The 23,680-nt window shown below is 34.8% G+C and overlaps 1 protein-coding gene across 1 annotated transcript in view; it reads left to right on the top strand.

Moving 5' to 3' along the window:
• The window catches only part of GPC6 (glypican 6), a 2,314,333-nt gene that overhangs the window by 2,084,543 nt on the left and 206,110 nt on the right, over positions 1–23,680 (top strand). Inside the window, exons 6-7 of the mRNA XM_053705482.1 lie at positions 7,698–7,841; positions 16,836–16,865. Coding sequence (XP_053561457.1) covers positions 7,698–7,841; positions 16,836–16,865 — 174 coding nt within the window. The remainder of the gene's footprint in view (positions 1–7,697; positions 7,842–16,835; positions 16,866–23,680) is intronic.

The following is a 23,680-nucleotide window of genomic DNA, read 5'->3' as shown; positions in this document are numbered from 1 at the left end:
CATATTCTATCTTCTAATCTTTAGCTCTCTTCCCAGAGCTCTCTTTTTCATGCGGTCACCGCCGCACACTGAATTTCCGCTTCTTCCCTATTGGCTGTTTTTTAATCAGCCAATCCCTATTGTCTGATTTTTAATCAGATAATAGAAAGTTTTTTTATTTCAGATTCTAATAATCCAATAGAACATAACTTTATATTTATGTTACATAAGTCATTAGTATTAAAATTGTATTATTATTTTGCAGTTATATAATACTATAATTATAAATATTAATTTATATCCAATACTTAAACTAATATGCATTATGCATAACAATGCATTTTATTTCAAACAGCCTAGCCAGGCTCCTGGAACACTTCAATTCCAGTCCCCCATTCCTCCCAGAAGGTAGCACCCCCAAGTGTCGACAACATACTATAAGGGCGACTTGGTCCCTTGAACCCTGCTGGATCGGCACCACTTTTAAGGAGCACCGGACCAGAGCTCAATTCCGGTCCCGCGCTTTGTTTCAGGAACCGGTTAGGCTGACAAGGTTTTGCCGGCCGGCCCTCCAGCAATCATCCATCGATGTTAACACATCTCTGTGACACATCATTTAAACAGTGTTTAATACTTTATAATGGGGAATATAGCCGTGTATAATAGATCTGTGCTCCCTGTTGAACTTAATGGAATGCTTATATTTAAACAAAATAATATCAAGAGAAAGAAGTAAATTTGCTAATAGATATACATATGAAGGTTTTTTTTTACACTCTAACTGAATCATGTAAAAAAAAATGAGTTTCGTAAGCCAGTAGGAAAAATATTGTATCAACCATATCATCCAAAAGCCAATAATTGGCATTTAAGCATTCTAGTGACACGCACACACATACATACATACATACATACATACATACATACACACATACATACACACAAACATACACACATACATACATTCACACATACATACATACACACATACATACACACATACATGCATACACACATACATACACACATACATACACACATACATACACACAAACATACACACAAACATACACACATACATACACACATACATACATACACACATGCATACACACACACATGCATACACACATACATACATACATGCACACATGCATACACACATACATACATACATACATACACACATACATACATACATTCATACACACATACATACACACATGCTTACACACATACATACATACAAACACACAAACATACACACATACATACACACATGCATACACACATACATACACACATACATATACACATGTACACGCATGCATACATATGCAATCACACATACATACATACACACATGCATACACACATGCATGCACACATGCATACATACACACATGCATACACACATTCATACACACATGCATACACACATACTACACACATACATACACACATGCATACACACATACATACACACATACATACACACATTATGTATGTGTGTATGTATGTGTACACACATATATACACACATGCATACACACATACATACATGCATACACACATGCATACACACATGCATACGCACATGCATACACACATGCATACATACATACACACATACATACACACATACATGCATACACACATGCATACACACATACATACACACATACATACACATGCATACACTCATACATACACACATACATACACACATAAATACATACATACATACACACATACATACACACATGCATACACATGCATACACACATACATACATACACACATACATACACACATGCATACACACATAAATACACACATACATACACACATACATACACACATGCATACACATACATACACACATACATACACACATACATACACACAGACATACATACATACACACATACATACACACATGCATACACACGCATACATACACACATGCATACACACATACATACATACACACATACATGCATACACACATTCATACACACATACACACATACATGCATACACACATACATACACACATACACACACACATGCATACACACATACATACACACATACACATACACATGCATACACACATACATACACACATACACACACACATGCATACACACATGCATACACACATACATACATACACACATACATACACACATGCATACACACATACACACATGCATACACACATACATGCACATGCATACGCACATTCATACACACATACATACACACATGCATACACACATGCATACACACACTCACATGCATATTCAGCAGCCACTTCTTTATAAATCCTGTTCACTAAATTATGTTTAACGTAGTAGCACCTAAAGATAGGTCTGTAGGCATCAGTCTGTTCTGTACAATTCTCTGTATAAAACTAAAGAAAAATACACACTAAAATAGATTTGTATGCACGACAACTAGTCTTACTATAACAAACATATGGAAACTTGCTGATGAGAAATCCCAGAGCTGCTTTCTATGTGGTATGCGATAAAAGGGGGATACAGCTGCAGCACCACCAGCAATAATCAGATCTGACAGTGACTCCTACAGCGAGCACACTATATTTACACAGGTGCTGGACTGACCTTACTCTGATATGTGTTATGCGCTGCCATCAAGTTCTTCCAGTTACTGAGTGCACTTCAGCATGGTGCACCAAGGTATATGGTCTTTAAAACATACAATTATGCAGGCACTGAAGTATTTATGCATCATAATATTAATGCTGATGTCAGCAACTAAAATGAAATGTGCAGGTGGCAGTTACAATCAAAATGATACTTAGGGCCACTAATCCTGATTAAACAATAATATAGCATCCTTATGATCTACTCTAGCCTCACTACATTCTCTGTATTGTACTTTCTATTTATGACAGCAGACACAATTCACTAAAAGCCCTTTGTTTTCTCACACAGTTCTATGTTTTTCTATGCAGCTGATTGCCTAAATCTTTTGGTTCTTTAGTGATTTATGTGCAAAGAGTAACATAGAAACTGGAGAACCTGGACAGTGTGTGTTAGTGATTTTTGCAGTGTATTTCTAGGAATGTCACATCACTGTTTATGATTGACTGTGCTTTTGCAAGTGCACATGGCAGTAATCTTAATGTAATAACATTAAAGGAATTTAACCCCCAAAATGTTCTATCATGATTCAGATAGAACATCATGGGGTCGATCCGATAAAAATCGTCGCCCGCAAAAGCTGGCGACGCCAATATTTGCGCGGGTTTGGTATCCTATATACGGCGTAACCTAGAAGTTACGCGCGTATATTTCTGCCGTCGCCCGTAGTTTTTTGGGCCATAGGCAGATATACCAAACCCGCGCAGTTTGGTATCCAATATACAGCGTAAGGACTTACGTGGCGAAAATGGAGAAATCTTACTCCATTTTCACCTCGCCACAAAAAGCAGCCGTAAGAAGCCTTACGCTGACTATTGGAGCCCCGTAACTCCCTAAACTGGCTTCTAAAATAAACCTAACACCTAACGCATGCGCAATGTCTATCTCCCTGTCAACCGCGATCCCCCGCCGCAATCCCTAATAAAGTATTTAACCCCTAAACCATCGCCATCTACATAAACTAACCCCCTACTGTGAGCCCCTAAAACTGCCACCATCTAACTGATCTATCCCCTAATGTGAACCCCTTACACCGCCGCCATCTATATTAAAATTATTAACCCCTAATTTAATCTACCTACCCCGCCGCCAGCTATATTATCTATATTAACCCAAAGTATATTATAGTTAATATAGTTATTACATTATATATATTAACTATATTAACCCTAATTATATTAGGGTTAATATAGTTAATATCGTTATTATATTATATATATATAAAGTATAATAACCCTATCTAACTCTAACATCCCTAACTAAACTCTTATTAAAATAAATCTAATATTAATATTATTAATTAAAATATTCCTATTTAAATCTAAATACTTACCTATAAAATAAACCCTAAGATAGCTACAATATAATTAATAATTACATTGTAGCTATGTTAGGGTTTATATTTATTTTACAGGTAAATTGTTAATTATTTTAACTAGGTATAATAGCTATTAAATAGTTATTACCTATTTAATAGCTACCTAGTTAAAATAATTACCCAATTACCTGTAAAATAAATCCTAACCTAAGTTACAAATACACCTACACTATCAATAAATTAAATAAACTACAAATATCTATCTAAAATTACAATTAAATAAACTAAACTAAATTACAAAAAAAAAATCACTAAATTACAAAAAATAAAAAAAAGATTACAAGATTTTTAAGCTAATTACACCTATTCTAAGCCCCCTAATAAAATAATAAACCCCCAAAATAAAAAAAATTCCCTACCCTATTCTAAATTAAAAATAGTTCAAAGCTCTTTTACCTTACCAGCCCTTAAAAGGGCCTTTTGTGGGGGCATGCCCCAAAGAAAACTGCTCTTTTGCCTGAAAATAAAAACACAATACCACCCCCCAACATTACAACCCACCACCCATATACCCCTAATCTAACCCAAATCCCCCTTAAATAAACCGAACACTACCCCCCCTGAAGATCTCCCTACCTTGTATTCACCCCGCCGGGCAGAACTCCTCATCCGATCCGGGCGATGTCTTCCAGCAAGCGGCAGTGAAGTCTTCTTCCATCCAGGCGATGTCTTGAAGCAAGCGGCAGAGAGTCTTCTTCCATCTGCGATGTCTTCAAGCAAATCGGCATCTTCAATCTTCTTTCTTCGCTCCTCCGCCGCGGAGCATCCATCCGGCACGACGACTTCCCGACGAATGAGGTTCCTTTAAATGACGTCATCCAAGATGGAGTCCGTCGAATTCCGATTGGCTGATAGGATTCTATCAGCCAATCGGAATTAAGGTAGAAAAATCTGATTGGCTGATTGAATCAGCCAATCAGATTCAAGTTCAATCTGATTGGCTGATTGGTTCAGCCAATCGGATTGAACTTGAATCTGATTGGCTGATTCAATCAGCCAATCAGATTTTTCTACCTTAATTCCGATTGGCTGATAGAATCCTATCAGCCAATCAGAATTTGATGGACGCCATCTTGGATGACGTCATTTAAAGGAACCTCATTCGTCGGGAAGTCGTTGTGCCGGATGGATGCTCCGCGGCGGAGGAGCGAAGAAAGAAGATTGAAGATGCCGATTTGCTTGAAGACATCGCCGATGGAAGAAGACTCTCTGCCGCTTGCTTCAAGACATCGCCCGGATGGAAGAAGACTTCACTGCCGCTTGCTGGAAGACATCGCCCGGATCGGATGAGGAGTTCTGCCCGGCGGGGTGAATACAAGGTAGGGAGATCTTCAGTGTTAGGTTTATTTAAGGGGGTTTTGGGTTAGATTAGGGGTATGTTGGTGGTGGGTTGTAATGTTGGGGGGTGGTATTGTGTTTTTTTTTTCAGGCAAAAGAGCAGTTTTCTTTGGGGCATGCCCCCACAAAAGGCCCTTTTAAGGGCTGGTAAGGTAAAAGAGCTTTGAACTATTTTTAATTTAGAATAGGGTAGGGAATTTTTTTTATTTTGGGGGTTTATTATTTTATTAGGGGGCTTAGAATAGGTGTAATTAGCTTAAAAATCTTGTAATCTTTTTTTTATTTTTTGTAATTTAGTGTTTTGTTTTTTTTTTGTAATTTAGTTTAGTTTATTTAATTGTATTTTTAGATAGATATTTGTAGTTTATTTAATTTATTGATAGTGTAGGTGTATTTGTAACTTAGGTTAGGATTTATTTTACAGGTAATTGGGTAATTATTTTAACTAGGTAGCTATTAAATAGGTAATAACTATTTAATAGCTATTATACCTAGTTAAAATAATTAACCATTTACCTGTAAAATAAATATAAACCCTAACATAGCTACAATGTAATTATTAATTATATTGTAGCTATCTTAGGGTTTATTTTATAGGTAAGTATTTAGATTTAAATAGGAATATTTTAATTAATAATATTAATATTAGATTTATTTTAATAAGAGTTTAGTTAGGGATGTTAGAGTTAGATAGGGTTATTATACTTTATATATATATAATATAATAACGATATTAACTATATTAACCCTAATATAATTAGGGTTAATATAGTTAATATATATAATATAATAACTATATTAACTATATTAACCCCAATATAATTAGGGTTAATATAGTTAATATAGCTGGCGGCGGTGTAGGGGGATTAGATTAGGGGTTAATACATTTATTATAGCTGGCGGCGGTGTAGGGGGATTAGATTAGGGGTTAATACATTTATTATAAGTGGCCGCGGTGTAGGGGGATGTAGATTGTAGGCAAAAGAGCAGTTTAATTTGTGACAAAGCCACGCCAAAAGCCCTTTTAAGGGCTGGCAAAAGAGCTGAATTCTTTGGGGCATGCCCCGCAAAAAGCCCTGTTAAGGGCTGGCAAAAGAGCTGTTACTTTGGGGCAATGCCACGCAAGAAGCCCTTTTCAGGGCTATTTGTAGGTTTAGACTTAGGTTTAGTGGTAGGGATAGTTTAGTATTTTAGGGGTTAAATAATTTAATATAGATGGCGGCGGGGTAGGGGGATTAGATTAGGGGTTGATAATTTTAAAATAGATAGCGGCGGGGTAGGGGCTCACTTTAGGGGGTAGGTAAGGTAGATGGCGGCGGTGTTAGGGGCTCACTTTAGGGGGTTATAGATTTAATATAGCTGGCAGCGGTTTAGGGGTTAATAACTTTATTAGGTAGTGGCGGTTTAGGGGTTAATACATATTTTATGGTTAGGCTAGTGAGGGGGGATAGCGGATAGAGGGTTAGACGTGTCAGCCTATGTTAGGGAGGCGTGTTAGACAGTGCGGGTGATTTAGACTTTAGTCAGGTTTTGTAGGCGCCGGCAGTTTCTAACGTGCCGCAAGTCACTGGCGACGCCAGAAATTTGTACTTGCGCAGATTTCTGGACATCGCTGGTTTATCTGACGTTAGCATCTGACGGCGCAGTATATGGGATAGCTCGAGTTGCAAGCTGAAACTGCGGGCGACGCGGGTTCCCTCACTTGCGCCGCAAACTACGATCTATATCGGATTGCGCCCCATTTTTTTAAAAAAATTCTCCAATTTACTTCTATTGCCCATTTTACTTCAATATCTTGGTATCCTTCATTAAAGAAGCAGCAAAGCACTACTGGAAACTAGCGGAACACATCAGTAAGCCAATGACAAGAGGCCTATATGTGCAGCCACCAATCAGCAGATAGCTGCCACCTCCTAAACCTACCTAGGTATACTTTTGAAACAAGGATACCAAGAGAAATAAGCAGATTATATAATACAAATAAATGTTTAATTTGTTTAAAATCATATGCTCTATCTGAATCAAGAAGGAAAACGTTTGGATTTCATGTCCCTTTAATACACATATCTCTATGTGTCAGTGGGTGTTATACTAGCTCAGTTGTTTGACTACACTGAGTAAAAAAGCTACCTACGGCTCAGTTATTCAGACAGTGAAACCCATCAGCTTGTCACAACTGCCTGCTGCATGCCCACACCCATCTTAGAAATATTGAGTTGGCGTGAAAGGAATGTTTGATCATCATATAATCTTTGCAAAGTTTGTTCAGTGTTAGGATCAGTTATGAACTTCATTATAAAGTTTACTTGTTACTTTTTTTTCTGCAGGTGTTTCTGGGATGTGGGCAGCCCAAAGCTGCTCCTGCGTTAAGATCTTCGCGATCATTCCCAGACAGTTATAATAGACGCTTCCAAGCCTATAATCCAGAGGAGAGACCCACGACTGCTCCTGGCACAAGTTTAGACAGATTGGTAAACAAATTTACTGTGTCTTTTTCTATTTTGTCTTTTCATTTCAGTTAAGCTAATAATGTAACAGCAGCCTCCAAGCACTTGTAGTTGTAACAAATATTGTACAAGTTCAAGAATGCCAGGGATATGCATAAAGCTATCATGAGGTTTACTAGATAAGCCTATTATTTCATATCTCCTGTCAAAACATAATAAAAAGGCAAACAAATTGCTGTAAAATATTATTAAATAAACCTCAAGGTTATGCTTAACTTAATGGAAAACTTTTTTTTTGTCTCTGGTGATACATTAAATATTTCAGCCACTACCAATAAAATTTGACAATTGCATTGAAAGTAGAAGCTTTACCTTTATATATTGCTTAAATTAGCAAAAGCTGTTTGTCATTGTCAACAATAGAGATCAAAATTCCTCATTATTCAATGTACAGAAATTCTACACTGTCTTCAAAAGCTAATTAAAAACCAATAAAAGTAAAGAAACACATTATTTCAAAAGTCTGATGTTTTTCAAATTACAGTTCTATTTTCCACAAATATAACTTGCTTTATTGTTAGTAATGGAGTTCACACGGCTTTGTTAATTATAGAGTAATAATAGGTTATAAAATTCATGAGCTACATTCAGCTGCATCCTGTAGACCCATCTTCCTAGGCTGTTATTAAATAAAAGTAATTTCACACTTATTAAGATCTTGCTAAAACTTTTTTTTATATATATATACTGTACAATTAAACCTATTTTTATAGATCTAACACTTTGTTAAGGGCTTGTTCCCTGTACAATTTGAGGACATTAAGCCCTATTTGAAGATTATTTCTAAAAAGAATATTAGAAGCTAAATCACAAGCTGTGTAACACACCGGTTTTCATTTCACACCCCTGTTGTGTTCCTTAAGTGTATAATTCTTCATAAATACATTTTGAAAAGAACTATAGAAAATATCCATTCATTTTTATTTTTTTCACATTGCAAAGCATGAAATAATTTGAAAGAAAAAAAAACACATTATTTTATACAAAAGAAAAACATCTCTGTCAGATTGTAATTTACTCTATTGTGCACAATATACAAAACAGGTTGTAACTAACAAGACTTTGGAACCAACATTTTTTGTGTGAATTTAATGTGGCATTTAATTGGTTTGATGCTGGCAATGAACACCATGTTATTGTTAGAAATACACAATTTACTAAACATGGATTTTCCTGCAAATTACAAAGTGAAGGACACTTTCTGTCTTCTATAGTTTTTCTAAAGCAAAGCAATGAGGTGTGTGTGACTTTTTAAACCCACTTTAACTAAAACTTATATTCCATTATAACTGATAAAATGTAATGAATCTAAGACCATTATATTCCTGTTATCCAAATATATAAAGAAAAAAACATTACTTGTACTGGAAATGTTTTTGGAAGCAGTCTGAAATATCTGTTTTGTACAATAAGAGGCTTAAAGGGACATGTTACGCTACATAAATTGTTATTCATGAGAAAGAAAAATAATAATCATGTGAAACTGGGTTTTTCCATATTGAAAATCGACTTACCAAAATAATTGCTACGTGAGCAGTTACTATTGAGCTACTCTTCCTATTTTTCACCAATCTGCATGGTATTAAAAAAGGAACAACCAATCAGAATTCCCAGTGCTAAGTTTTTATTTGGTGTGATCTTGTAGCATATCATCATAATCTTGAAGAATTTTACTGTGAACCTGCAAGATTTTGGAGTAAATTGGAGTAAATTGTCTTTAAAAGGCCATTAAAAAAATGCTGTAATCTGTTAGAGCAAGTCATTTTAAGACTATTGATCATAGACCTTCACAAAGGGATTAAACACACAGTAGAAATACCACTCGCTACTCACAGAGCACTGCTGGTCCTAAGCAGAAAGCACTGCTGATCCAATAAGCAGCTCTAGTTGCACATTTGAGTCAGCTAGAGCTGCTTATTAAACACATAGTAGTCTAGGGTCAATAATCTTAAAATGACAAGTTCTAACAGATTAGAGTATGTCATTTTTTACTATAACTTAATTAACTAAGTAGGAATAGAAAGAGGCTGACCCTGCATACATTGTACGCCCGCTGCCTAGATGTATCATTAAACACTTGCACACACTGTTTAATACCTTAAATTCTTTATAATGGGATGTGGTTATAAGGGAAATTATGGGGTAAGATATCTTCCTTTTTATATAGAGATGTTCATCTCATATTTTTTATTAAGCATTAGGGTAATATGTCCCTTTAACATTCACTCTAAATTTAAAAAAAATATATACTAGGTTTTACAATGTACAAATTATTATTATTTTCATTGCTGTATTTAAAGAGACAGTAAAGTCCAAAATCAACATTTGTGGTTTAGATGTGGCATGCAATATAAAAAAAACTTATTTACTTCTATTTACTTCTCTTCTATGTTTGAGTCATTCTCTTGGTATCCTTTGTTTAGGAGTAGCACTAAATAGGCTCACAGGTTCTCATGAACGTGCATGTTTTGGGCCAGGTAATTTGCACGCAGGTTAAATTGTGCTATTTTACAAGTTGAAAGTAAACGCGATCGCTTGAGCACAATTCAAGTTAACACTCGTTGGGTTAGCATCTTCCTTAGAGCTCTGGTTAACTGTTTTACAAAACAAAAAAGTGTCACAAATCACATCAAAAATACATTACAAAGTTCACTTACACTCATAATAACACCATCTAAAAATATTATTTATAAAAAAATATTGCACAAATAAGTTATAAGATATAAGATCTCAGGTGTTAGAAAATAAAGGCAGGAAAAGGGAATTAAAGATGTATATGTATGTCTATGTGTATATATATATATGTTTATATACATGTGCACATATGTATTTATGTATTTATATGTGAATATATGTTTTACAGACAATATACCTATAAATACATATGTAGAAGCATATTTATGTAATATTCATTTTAATAAAGTGTTATAGTGTGTATTTACTGTATATGTTTCACATTCCAATGTTCTGCACATAGCAGAATATGTTCAAAGTATTTGTAAATATATAATCCTATATATATCTGTACATATCAATACCTATATATACATATAAATATATAGATATAGATATGTTTTGTACCAAAATGCCATCATATATAGAAATATGTATTTATGAATAAATAGAACGTTCTTGTATGTGAAGAACATTGGAATGTGAAATATTCATATTTTCATGTTGGGTTTGCGAACATGAGAATATGCAATCGGGTTTGCGCGTGAGTTGTTTTTTTTCCACTTTGTTTGCTCCATTTACTTTTATGGGGGATTAGGGTTTCGCACACGCAATATTCTAGGTTTGTCTTTTTGCGCGCATTGAGTTAGCTCAAGAGCAATAACTTTTTACTTTCAACTTGTAATACGAACTCAAAAAGTTACTTCTAGTGCAATTAACACTCGAACTGGAGAATTAATTAGTGCTCCACTTGTAATCTGGTCCTTTATTAGCAGCAAGTTAAGTGCAGTAACGTTTGCAACAATGTTTGTTGCAGTGTTATGCATTCTTGTAAAAACTGCTGCCTTAAAGGGACATTCCAGTCAAAATTTAAATACACATAGATGAATTACATCTTTAATTAGAAACATATTTGTAATATACATGTATTGGCAAAATTGCTTCTAGTAAAAGTTATCACTGTTTTAGGGTTACAATTTGTCTCTGCATGTGCAGCATAGATACATTTTCTTACGGCTAGATTTAGAGTTTTGTCGGTAACGACCCGCGTAGCTAACGCTGGCTTTTTTCTGGCCGCACCTTTAAAATAACTCTGGTATTGAGAGTCCACAGAATGGCTGCGTTAGGCTCCAAAAAGGGAGCGTACAGGCATATTTAACGCCACTGCAACTCTCAATACCAGAGTTGCTTACAGAAGCGGCCAGCTTCAAAAACGTGCTCGTGCACGATTCCCCCATAGAAAACAAAAGGGCTGTTTGAGCTGAAAAAAAAACCTAACACCTGCAAAAAAGCCGCGTTCAGCTCCTAACGCAGCCCCATTGTTTGCTATGGGGAAACACTTCCTACGTCTGCACCTAACACCCTAACATGTACCCCGAGTCTAAACACTAACACCCTAATCTGCCGCCCCCGCTATCGCTGACCCCTGCATATTATTATTAACCCCTAATCTGCCGCTCCGTAAACCGCCGCTACTTACATTATCCCTATGTACCCCTAATCTGCTGCCCTAACATCGCTGACCCCTATATTTATTAACCCCTAATCTGCCCCCCACGACGTCGCCTCCACCTGCCTACACTTATTAACCCCTAATCTGCCGAGCGGACCGCACCGCTATTATAATAAAGTTATTAACCCCTAATCCGCCTCACTAACCCTATAATAAATAGTATTAACCCCTAATCTGCCCTCCCTAACATCGCCGACACCTAACTTCAAACATTAACCCCTAATCTGCCGACTGGAGCTCACCGCTATTCTAATAAATGTATTAACCCCTAAAGCTAAGTCTAACCCTAACACTAACACCCCCCTAAATTAAATATAATTTAAATCTAACAAAATTAATTAACTCTTATTAAATAAATTATTCCTATTTAAAGCTAAATACTTACCTGTAAAATAAATCCTAATATAGCTACAATATAAATTATAATTATATTATAGCTATTTTAGGATTTATATTTATTTTACAGGTAACTTTGTATTTATTTTAACCAGGTACATTAGCTATTAAATAGTTAAGAACTATTTAATAGCTAAAATAGTTAAAATAATTACAAATTTACCTGTAAAATAAATCCTAACCTAAGTTACAATTAAACCTAACACTACACTATCAATAAATAAATTAAATAAAATACCTACACTTACCTACAATTAAACCTAACACTACACTATCAATAAATTAATTAAATACAATATCTACAAATAAATACAATTAAATAAACTAACTAAAGTACAAAAAATAAAAAGAACTAAGTTACAAAAAATAAAAAAATATTTACAAACATTAGAAAAATATTACAACAATTTTAAACTAATTACACCTACTCTAAGCCCCCTAATAAAATAACAAAGCCCCCCAAAATAAAAAAAATGCCCTACCCTATTCTAAATTACAAAAGTTCAAAGCTTTTTTACCTTACCAGCCCTGAACAGGGCCCTTTGCGGGGCATGCCCCAAAGAATTCAGCTCTTTTGCCTGTAAAAAAACCACATACAATACCCCCCCCCAACATTACAACCCACCACCCACATACCCCTAATCTAACCCAAACCCCCCTTAAATAAACCTAACACTAAGCCCCTGAAGATCTTCCTACCTTGTCTTCACCTCACCGGGTATCACACCGATCCGTCCTGGCTCCGATATCTTCATCCAACCCAAGAGGGGGCTAGACATCCATCATCCGACGGCTGAAGAAGTCCAGAAGAGGCTCCAAAGTCTTCATCCTATCCGGGAAGAAGAGTAGATCCGGACCGGCAAACATCTTCTTCCAAGCAGCATCTTCTATCTTCAGCCGATGAGGACCGGCTCCATCTTGAAGACCTCCACCGCGGACCCATCTTCTTCCGACGACAACTTCCCGACGAATGACGGTTCCTTTAAGGGACGTCATCCAAGATGGCGTCCCTCGAATTCCGATTGGCTGATAGGATTCTATCAGCCAATCGGAATTAAGGTAGGAAAATTCTGATTGGCTGATGGAATCAGCCAATCAGAATCAAGTTCAATCCGATTGGCTGATTCAATCAGCCAATCAGATTGAGCTTGCATTCTATTGGCTGTTCCGATCAGCCAATAGAATGCGAGCTCAATCTGATTGTACCAAATGGTACAAGCACCTTAGGCTCTCTGACCAAGTGCTGTGTTTAAAATGCCAGTGCACGTTGCATACTTAAATACACTTTTGAAACAGCTATAGCTTTTATTAGAATTATTTTTGCTGTTGTATTATTACAAAAACGCTTCTATTCATAACTGAAATACATCCATGTGGATCCCAGTTTTGGCTTGAATGTCCTTTTAAGGTGCTAAAGACGTGCACACGCCTGAGTTCCTATTAACATAACTGTAGTTACTCTTTAACAAAGGATACCAGGGGTACGAAACAAATTTGGTTATAAAAATAAACTGACATTTTTTTCTTTTTGTTTTTAGAGTGCATGCTCTATTTGAATTATGCTCAATTTAAATTATGAGATTTTCATTTTGACTGCTTTCCTTTTAACTCATGTTTTGCACTGCAAATGTAAATCTTACAATACTGAATAATTACAGTCAGAAGGTTAATTGCGTCTTAGAAATGGTGTAAAAGTATCTTCTAGTATCGCTGTTCCTGGCACCAATCAGGATATGATATAGTAGCGTGGATACAATATACAGTTTGCAGTTATGTCAGTTAATACTTTACTGTGCACAATGTATTTGTGACTGATTATACTGAAGTTAGCTGAGCATTGTAAGTCTAATGCTTACCATGCTCTCATAGCCATAAAAATCACAGATCTTAGGGTCTTTTTCTTTGCCAATCGTTGGGGTAAATAAATCAAGGCCAGTTTATCAATGATTCCATTCCAGCTAGATTACAAGTGGAGCACAATAGATAGCACATGGTGCTTTATCTTTACCATGACCTCTCATAAAGAATAATGCAAAATCTGGTACTCTATGTGGATGGTTAAAGGGACAGAAAACCCCCAAATTTTCTCTTTGATTTAGATAGAAAAACTTTTAAACAACTTTACCAACCAATTTATTTCTATTATTAAATTTGTTTCATTCTCTTGTTATCCTTTGCTGAAGGTACAACAGCTAATTCCCACTAGTGTATGATATGTGCATATTCTCTTTCAACAAGGGATTCCAAGAGAACAAATCACATTTTAAATAGAAGCAAATTTAAAAGTTTCTTAAAATGACAAGCTCTATCTGAATCATGCAAGTTTAATTTTGACTTTCCTATCCCTTTAAATATCTTAACTAAAGCTTTTTAAAGGCTCTAAAGTTAATTTAGTGCACCCTATACTTTTAATGAGACAATGCTATTAGCACACTCATTGTGCTCTTATTACAAGTGATTAGTAAAAGGGACAACAACAAAAACATTCTTCTTTAATGATTCAGATAGAACATAAGTTTTAAACAACTTTCCAATTTGCTTATATTATCAAATGTTCTTCATTTTCTGGTTATCCTTTGTTGAATAGCAGGAAGGTAAGTTTAGGAGTGTGCACGTGTCTGCAGTAATACATGGCAGCAGTTTTGCAACAATGTTATACATTAGTAAGAACACTAGATGGCAGCACTATTTCCTGTCATGTAATGCCCAAGACATGTGCACACTACCTATCTAGATATATTTTCAACAAAGAATAACAAGAAAACAAAGCAAATTTCATAATAGAAGTAAATTAGAAACGTCTTAAAAATTGTTTTCTCTATCTGAATCATGAAATACAAATGTTGTTTCAGAACTCCATTTCCCATGATGTTCAACTGGACTTCAGAGTGCCTAAGCATCATGGGTAATGTAGTTCTGAAACATCAGGAGGGCCAAGTTTCCCCATCCCTGCTTTAAGTGATGTGCTGTAGCACAATCAAAATGACTGTAAAATGATTGCTTTTTAAGACTTTATTATTATTATTATAGCATACCATAGAACTACATAATATACTCCACTACCTGCACATCATCAGCTTAGCGCACCCTCTGGTTAGTGCTCAAGAGATATCCAACGTGAATTTTAATGAGCACCTGAATAGAAGTCTTTTACATGAGGGATTTAGCACACCCACTCCAACATAACTTTGAGCATGTAATATGATCTCAAAAAGAGAAGTGCTCAATCAATATTAATGGACAATAGCGCTAATATTTTTGCTCTCCACTTGTATTCAAGGTCTTAGAGTTTTCATCTCAGGAGCATACTTTATACAAGAAATAGCTATGTCCTTAAGGAGACAATTAGAAAATTAATTAGAAATTAAACTATTCTAAATTGGCAAAACATTTGCTATGCTCACTAAATATGTATTGCTTAAATGGACATCAAACCCATTATATACATGTTTAGTATATCATCAATGAAGAACTGCATTGCAAAAGGTTTGTATACAAGATACATGTTTGTTGGTGCATGCATTTTAAAAATATTTTTTTATCTTACATATCTTACCTCCTACGCTGTGACCAATTAGAAACATATATAAATGAGTTACCCAAAGGTAGTTATAAATATTTTACATTACAATGTTCTTAATATAGAAAAAAATGTTCTCTCTCTCACTCTCACTCTCTCACTCTCTCACTCTCTCACTCTCTCACTCTCTCACTCTCTCACTCTCTCACTCTCTCTCTCTCTCTCTCTCTCTCACTCTCTCTCACACAGTAGAACATATAATATTGGATACAAATATTTTTTCTTGTTTTCAGGTATTTGAGTGGAAAAGGCTAAGAGTGTATTTCAAGTTGGAAGTAAACACGACCACACAAACACAAACCAAATTTGTGCTTGTGGGGTTAGCGTGACTAAAGTCCTCACGTAAACAGTTAGGACTAAATAACACGGTAACATTAGCGCACCACTTGTAATCTAGCCCTTTATGTGGAATTCAGTTTGAGTTATAAAGTGAATGCAAAAATAATTTGTATCTTCCTGCCCACTCACTTATTAAAGCAACCATACATGGCAGGAAACAATAATTTTACTGACAGCAATATTTATTATTGGTTATTTGTAGAGAGCCGGCAGATTCCACAGTGCTATACTTACATTAGTTATAAAGTAATGGAACTGGACATTTGCACTTGTATAGTATGACCAGCACTTGATTTATAGTAGCTATCTATCCTAAATACCACATGTGAGGTACTCATGTCAATATATCCTAATGTGATGCTTTCTAACAACTACTGACACTGCAATTGTGTGAAGACAAAAACTAACAAAAGTTTAATTTAATTTCTCCTTTCTTTTCTTTGATGCTTGCACCCAGAGGACAACTTGGAAGGCAATGCAGTATGCTGTAAGAGTTAATGTTCTTTGTTATTCAGCTAATTACCATTTCCAAGTATATAACTTTACTTGTCATAAGTTTTCTTTGTACTTCACTTCAGAGTAGTCAGACTTTTAGAGTAATGTTGAATTACTAAATAATATAGTTTTATTTTTATTAGCATTCAGACATCTGTTTCTAACACTCAGCTAAGTCATCCCAGTGGTTTGTAATGTCTTGTACAAAAAAAAACAAAAAAACTTTGCAGTTATCTGAGAGATTTAAGATCAGATCTTCCAGATGTTTGAAGTTGCTAGTAAATAAATTAGTTGAATTACCTTTTTTTTTTTTTACAATTAGCATCTAGGTAAAGCAACTGTGTATTAAACTAGATTCAATAAATGTTCTCAATGGCATGAAATGACAACATAATCTCGATACAACATAAATGTAAATTTCATTTTATTATTGTTCAGTAGTGTAATAAAACCTCTTGTTTACTGTTTATCATGACTATTAACAAGCCATTATGTATATCATGTTCCATTTGTAAAGGTCTTCCATTAAATAAGTTGAAAATAATTTCTTGTGAAAAAGTTGAACAAGTAACATTAATTATGATTAAAACTGACTTTTTGATTTGACATTTTGATCAATTCTAATCCCCATTTTTACCCAAGGTTCAAAGTCATACAAATCCATAAGACTAGAAGATGGTTTTAGCATGGTTTTCAAGTGGCTTTAGATATTGTAATTTTCACGTATTCTTTGTTTTGAAAAAAAATAATAGTAGTATTTAAATCCTTCAGAAAATACATTTCAAGAAGCTTTTATCATGTTTTTTGGACTTTCCTTTTTCATGAGATTTAATCTTTTCAATATCCATTTTATTCTGTTTAACATGTCATATCTTTTTTTTAAGGATACACTTTTTGTGAATGCTCTTTTGCATATAAAGACAATTGTCTACTGATTTAATAAATAGTTCATAAAAAAAACTTTACACTATTGAAAAATAAAATGGGCATAAGTAAAATATAATCATCCGATATTTTGCTCATGATTGCAATTTAGTGTTTGAGCATTCAAAAAATGTTATGATTTAAAAGGACATGAAACGCAAAATTTTTCTTTCATGATTTAGGTAGAACATACAATTTTAAACAAGTTCCAGTTTATTTCTATTATCAAATATGTTTAATTCTCTTGGTATCATTTGTTGAAGGAGCAGCATTTCCCTACTGGTTTCTAACAACACATGGGTGAGTCAATGACGATCAGTATATATATATATATATGCAGCCACCAATCAGCAGCTAGAACCTAGGTTCTTTGCTGCTCCTGAGTTTATCTAGATAAACCTTTCAGCAAAGGATAACAAGAGAAGGAAGCAAATTCAATGAGTGTAAAGTGTAAAGTTGTTTAAAATGGTATGTTCTGTCTAAATCATGAATGTCTATTTATGACTTTACTGACATGACACACAATGTTATAAAATTGTTAAATACTAACGTCATAAACTGATATTGTTGGTTAAGTTATTAAAAAAATATTAAATCCCATTCAAGAGTTATGATTAATATTCAATCAAGAAGCTGCAATGTTTTCACATAAACTTATTTTTTGCTTCCCTGTAACTGTATGGAAACCTCCATGATAAAAACAGAGCCTGAGACTTGTTTCTCAGTTTTAGATTGTTTAATCATTCCAATTATTTAAAACAACCAGTATATAATAGAAAATTGTGCCAAAAAAGTACATGAAATGGATCTAATTATTCATACAAAATACTCTAATGGCTTGGAATGGGTCTATTTTTTTTTTTTTTTAATTGCAGTTCTAATTGGTCTTCTCTTGTATTCTGACAATGTGGTCAATCACAATCGTATAAAAAAATAAATTAAACTAAAATAAATTATAATGCGTTTCATATTTATGATCTTAGACTTTAAAGGGACAGTCAAGTCGAAAAAAAAGTTTCACATTATCAACTGATTTATCTACAAAAATGATCTTAGACTTTAAAGGGACAGTCAAGTCCAAAAAAAACTTTCATGTTTCATATGCTAATTTCTTAGACCTTGAAGGCCGCCTCTAATCTAAATGCATTTTGATAGTTTTTCACCACTAGAGGGCATTGGTTCACGTGTTTCATATAGATAATATTGAGCTCATGCACGTGAATTTACCATGGAGACAGCTCTGATTGGCTAAAATGCAAGTCAGTCAAAAGAATTGAAATAAGGGGGCAGTCTGCTGAGGCTTAGATACAAGGTAATTACAGAGGTAAAATGTGTATAATTATAACTGTGTAGGTTATGCAAAACTGGGGAATTGGTAATTAAGGGATTATCTATCTTTTAAAACAACAAAAATTCTGGTGTTGACTGTCCCTTTAATGGTGATTTTCACAAGCCATCAACCTAAATATTATTACTTTTCTTTCAAAAGATAGATATGCCATAAATATGAAACGCATTATAATTTATTTTAGTTTAATTTATTTTTTTATATATTAAGGGGTTAAATGAAACATTTAATTAAGCTATTTTTTCATGGGTTTCCAAAAGCTGGTAATCATGGATAAAGGTTAGCATTTATACAGACCTTTGTTGGTATACAACTGCAAATATATAACACGTTTTGCTAAAGTATTGCTGGTCTGCAGTTTTACTATTTAGAATACAAATATACATGGGAATGCACTGAGTTATTTAACAAAAGTAATCTCCTCTTTATATTATCTTACCAAGTCTTTATTAAATATTCATTAAGGACATTTGGACAATTCATATCTCTCAGAATTCACCAAAACTGAGACATGTAACAGTTAAGAAAACACGCTCACTCTTCTTGGTAATCATCTGGCACTAAAGCCCCAGCTCTCCTATATTTAAAGGCAAACCCTATCCATATCTTTGAGATTCAACACATTCACTGAATCCAAATTATTGTTTCTAGCATGCAAGGCTTATTTCATACAGTAAAATATACTGGAAGGCGTCTGATAGACCACTGATATATAGGTCTTGCCCTTTCTACTTAAACATGAAGGTCCACATTTTACAAACTCCTCCTGATGTCTCATAGGCTCCCAAGATATTTTAAATTTACTCCTAAAATATGGAGATAAAGTCAATAATAAAATAAATATAACCAGTGATTTTATGAGTCACCCACTAAATAAAACATAGATACTTGTCAGTTTGCCTGTTCTCTGTAACCCCTTTGGGAAACTATTACATAGTCACCATAATAACTGCTAGAGCTCTACATAAAATAAACACAATAACTGACCACTTATAAAGTAGATTTTCTCAACAATTTCTGGTGGAGAGCATTTAGCCAACATTTAGGCCACACCCAAATATTTAAAATTGGGCAAAATCTTTACACATCCAATGATCTAACTAACGTACAAGACACTCAAAACTAAACATATTTTTCATGTAGTATTTCAAAAAAGAAAGGTATGCCACAAATAAATGGATAATCCGCTAGAAATAAAACATTTACAGCTTAAAGTCCACTGTAAAAAAAATTAAACGTTCTCACTTATTATAATGCCATACGTGTGAAGCTCAAACTAGGTTAGTATAAACATCCACAATGAAACTGTTGAATCGGGTAAGGTTAAAAACACTAAGAAGTATAAGGTTTTAAAAGAATTCAGTGTCAGCTGTCAGTGTCTGATCTCTTGTTCTTATGAGCACATGCATATGTCACCACAATAAGGGTTTTATAAGACACGTATGATCCATATTTCCAGGCTGCATTATTAATAATTGCTATGCATATATATGTGGTACATCACTCCATTAATGGACAGATTTAAACTTGCACTCTTATAACTTAATCACAATCCTCTAATCAGGACTCTAAAACTCCCTAATTTTTTTTCTATGTCTTTTTTTAATTATATTATTTGACAGTAAATACATAAACATGAATTACAAAAATTAAAAATTTAGACAAGGAGGGAGTTTAATGTAAGGAAATGGGATAGGCATGCATATACTAGCTTTTCAAAAAGCTTTGAGGCAAGAGGGAGGAGGGAAATAGGGTGGTAGATGGATGGGGAGGTTGGATCAAGGGAAGGGTTTTTGAGGATAGGTGTGACCAGCGCATGTTTCAGAGATGAGGGAAATATACTGGTGCTGAGAGAGAGGTTGGAAATGTGTATGAGTATAGGGGTAAGGGTAGAAGAGAGGGAGAGGAGTAGCTGTGAGGGTAGGGTCAAGTGGAATGGTTGTATTTGTTAAAAAGTGCAAAGAGAGGAAAGTAAAATACCTACACTACCTCCTTGTCTATTACCAGACCTAGGAGTGTGGCTGAAGTGGAGACCCCCATGTGACAGAGCAGCAGTGGATGCTGTGACTAGGGGAGAGAGCCAGGCTTCTGTTAGGGCCATAAGCTTGAGGGAAAGGGAGATAAAGAGGTCATGTATAGAAGTGAGCTTGTTGCAAACAGAGTAAGAGTTCCAGAGTGCACAAGGGAAAGGGGTAGTGGCTTTAGATGCAAGAGGAATGTGAGAAAGGTTGCCAGATTTTTGTTTTCTTAGTTTATGGAATGGTACACATGGATGTGCACGGCTAGGAAGTTGTTGGGGACCAGGATTAGGGGAGATGTCACCAGCAGTAAGTAAAAGCAAGAAGGAGAGTGACATGAGATGAGATACAGATATGCAGTAGTGAGACTGCTTTTGAGACGAGCTGCAGGGGGGAGAGAGAGTATTTAGGAATAGGTAAAGTTCATGAGTACAAAAGTAAGGTGAGTTTAAGATATATCCACAACAAAGCAATATCCCTTTAAAAAGCGCACTGACACTCCATATATCTAATCCAAAAATGCCACAGAGTCAGCTCACAACTATTCATAGACCTGCCGGTATAAAAGACTTACTAGTCACTCCTCGGCATCCTGCATCCTGGTCACAACTTGATAGCCGCTGGTCTCCTGCTTGATAGGGTACGTAGGCACTTCTGAGCTCCAAACTGCTGCACACTATTCAGTCAGTGTCTCACACTGAAATTTGATCCGCCCGCTCTCCTACTAGTATCAAAGAAAACACTGTGCTGCAAACCGCAGGTAGGATTCCCAATCCACTTGTCAGATATGAAGAAAAAACTTATAAGCGAGTCAGCCAGTGTAAAAGTTAAAATATAACTTTTATTGGAAAATAATAAAAATAAACATCTAAGTGTCCTGAGGCTAGTACAACACCAGTCTTACATGTTTCAGCATTACACCTTCCTCATAGACTGTGCTGCACTAACCTTAACAGCCTAATTAAATACACATGAGGAACACTGAGGTGATATACATAGAAATTATTAACCCTTTAACAATTAAAGATTTACTTCCCTTAGGCAATATTTTAGTATCACAGAGTTGAAATCGCTGTTAAACAAACAATAAAAAACATAGACACCAAAAAAAAAAAAAAAAACCAATGATATATTTATAACAGAAGCAGTTTACCTATATATCTTAGGGCTCAAAACATATATCTCAATTGAAGATTTACTTCCCTTAGGCAATGTTTTAGTATCACAGAGTTGAAATCGCTGTTTAACAAACGATAAAAGAGAACATAGACACCAAAAAACAATGATATATTTATAACAGAAGCAGTTTACCTATATATCTTAGGGCTCAAAACATATATCAATTAAAGATTTACTTCCCTTAGGCAATGTTTTAGTATCACAGAGTTGAAATCGCTGTTTAACAAACGATAAAAGAAAACATAGACGCCAAAAAACAATGATATATTTATAACAGAAGCAGTTTGCCTATATATCTTAGGGCTCAAAACATATATCAGAGTAAAAAGGAGGAAACTCTTGTATGTATTCCTAATTAAGTTATATTTTGCTTTCTACCTATATAAGGCAATTATTGCTCTATCAATATTAACAGTCTAGGTCATATTAGGAACATTGCTCTGAAAAGATTATATATCTTACTAGCAGCTGTGTATATATTATTCAGAAATTATAAGCTTATATGAATATAAATATGAGAGCACGCTGTTATTCTATACCAAAATATAATATCATATTTTCATAATCCCTATTCTGAAATGACATAGACTACAAAAGTAGGTTCAAAATATAACAAATTAAAGGATACTATAATGATGTTATATGTTATGAACCTCTATGAAAGAAGAGATACATATGACATAGCATGGTTAAAAATAATAATGATGCCCCCACTTAGGGACCTCCCCACAAACTGCTCTATTACACCTAAACATAGACACAACCTCAACTCCAAAGACCCTTCTCTCCATTTATATTCTTATTTCAGCCAAACTAGCTATAGCGAGACTTTGGAGACAACAAATTCCACCCACATGGGGGGATATAGTCAAAACTATGTCCTACTTAGAGATAATGGAGGGCCCTATCTTTACCCAACATAATAAAATCTTCTTACACTCAGAAATATGGGAAACATGGAAGCAACTTAACTAACCCCTCTACTTGACCGTGAACAGGGACAATAGCCGTACATTACAATAGCTAACTGAGTCTGGGTATTCCCCCTCCTCCTCCACATCTCCCACCTGTGCCCCCCCCCCCTTTTTTTTATTTCCTCTTCTTTTCTTGCTATCTTAATTATTCTGAGGTTGTTCTCACTAGATATGTCTGACTTTTGTTGTATACATTCCAAATTCTCTTGGCCTAATGGGTCCAAGAGTGGCCTGCCAACTATCTAATGTGTGTAAAGTTGATCTAAAAAAATTTAATAAGAGAGGTTCAGTGATTGTATGGAGCTTAGATTTGGATTATTTGATTATCTGTCCTTATTGTTCCTTCTATTTCATGATCATTTGT

The sequence above is a fragment of the Bombina bombina genome, chromosome 3 (genome assembly GCF_027579735.1).
Source record: "Bombina bombina isolate aBomBom1 chromosome 3, aBomBom1.pri, whole genome shotgun sequence".
NCBI lineage: Eukaryota > Metazoa > Chordata > Amphibia > Anura > Bombinatoridae > Bombina > Bombina bombina.
The sequence above is the reverse complement of the archived record's forward strand: the minus strand, read 5'-3'. Positions and strand labels throughout refer to the sequence as shown.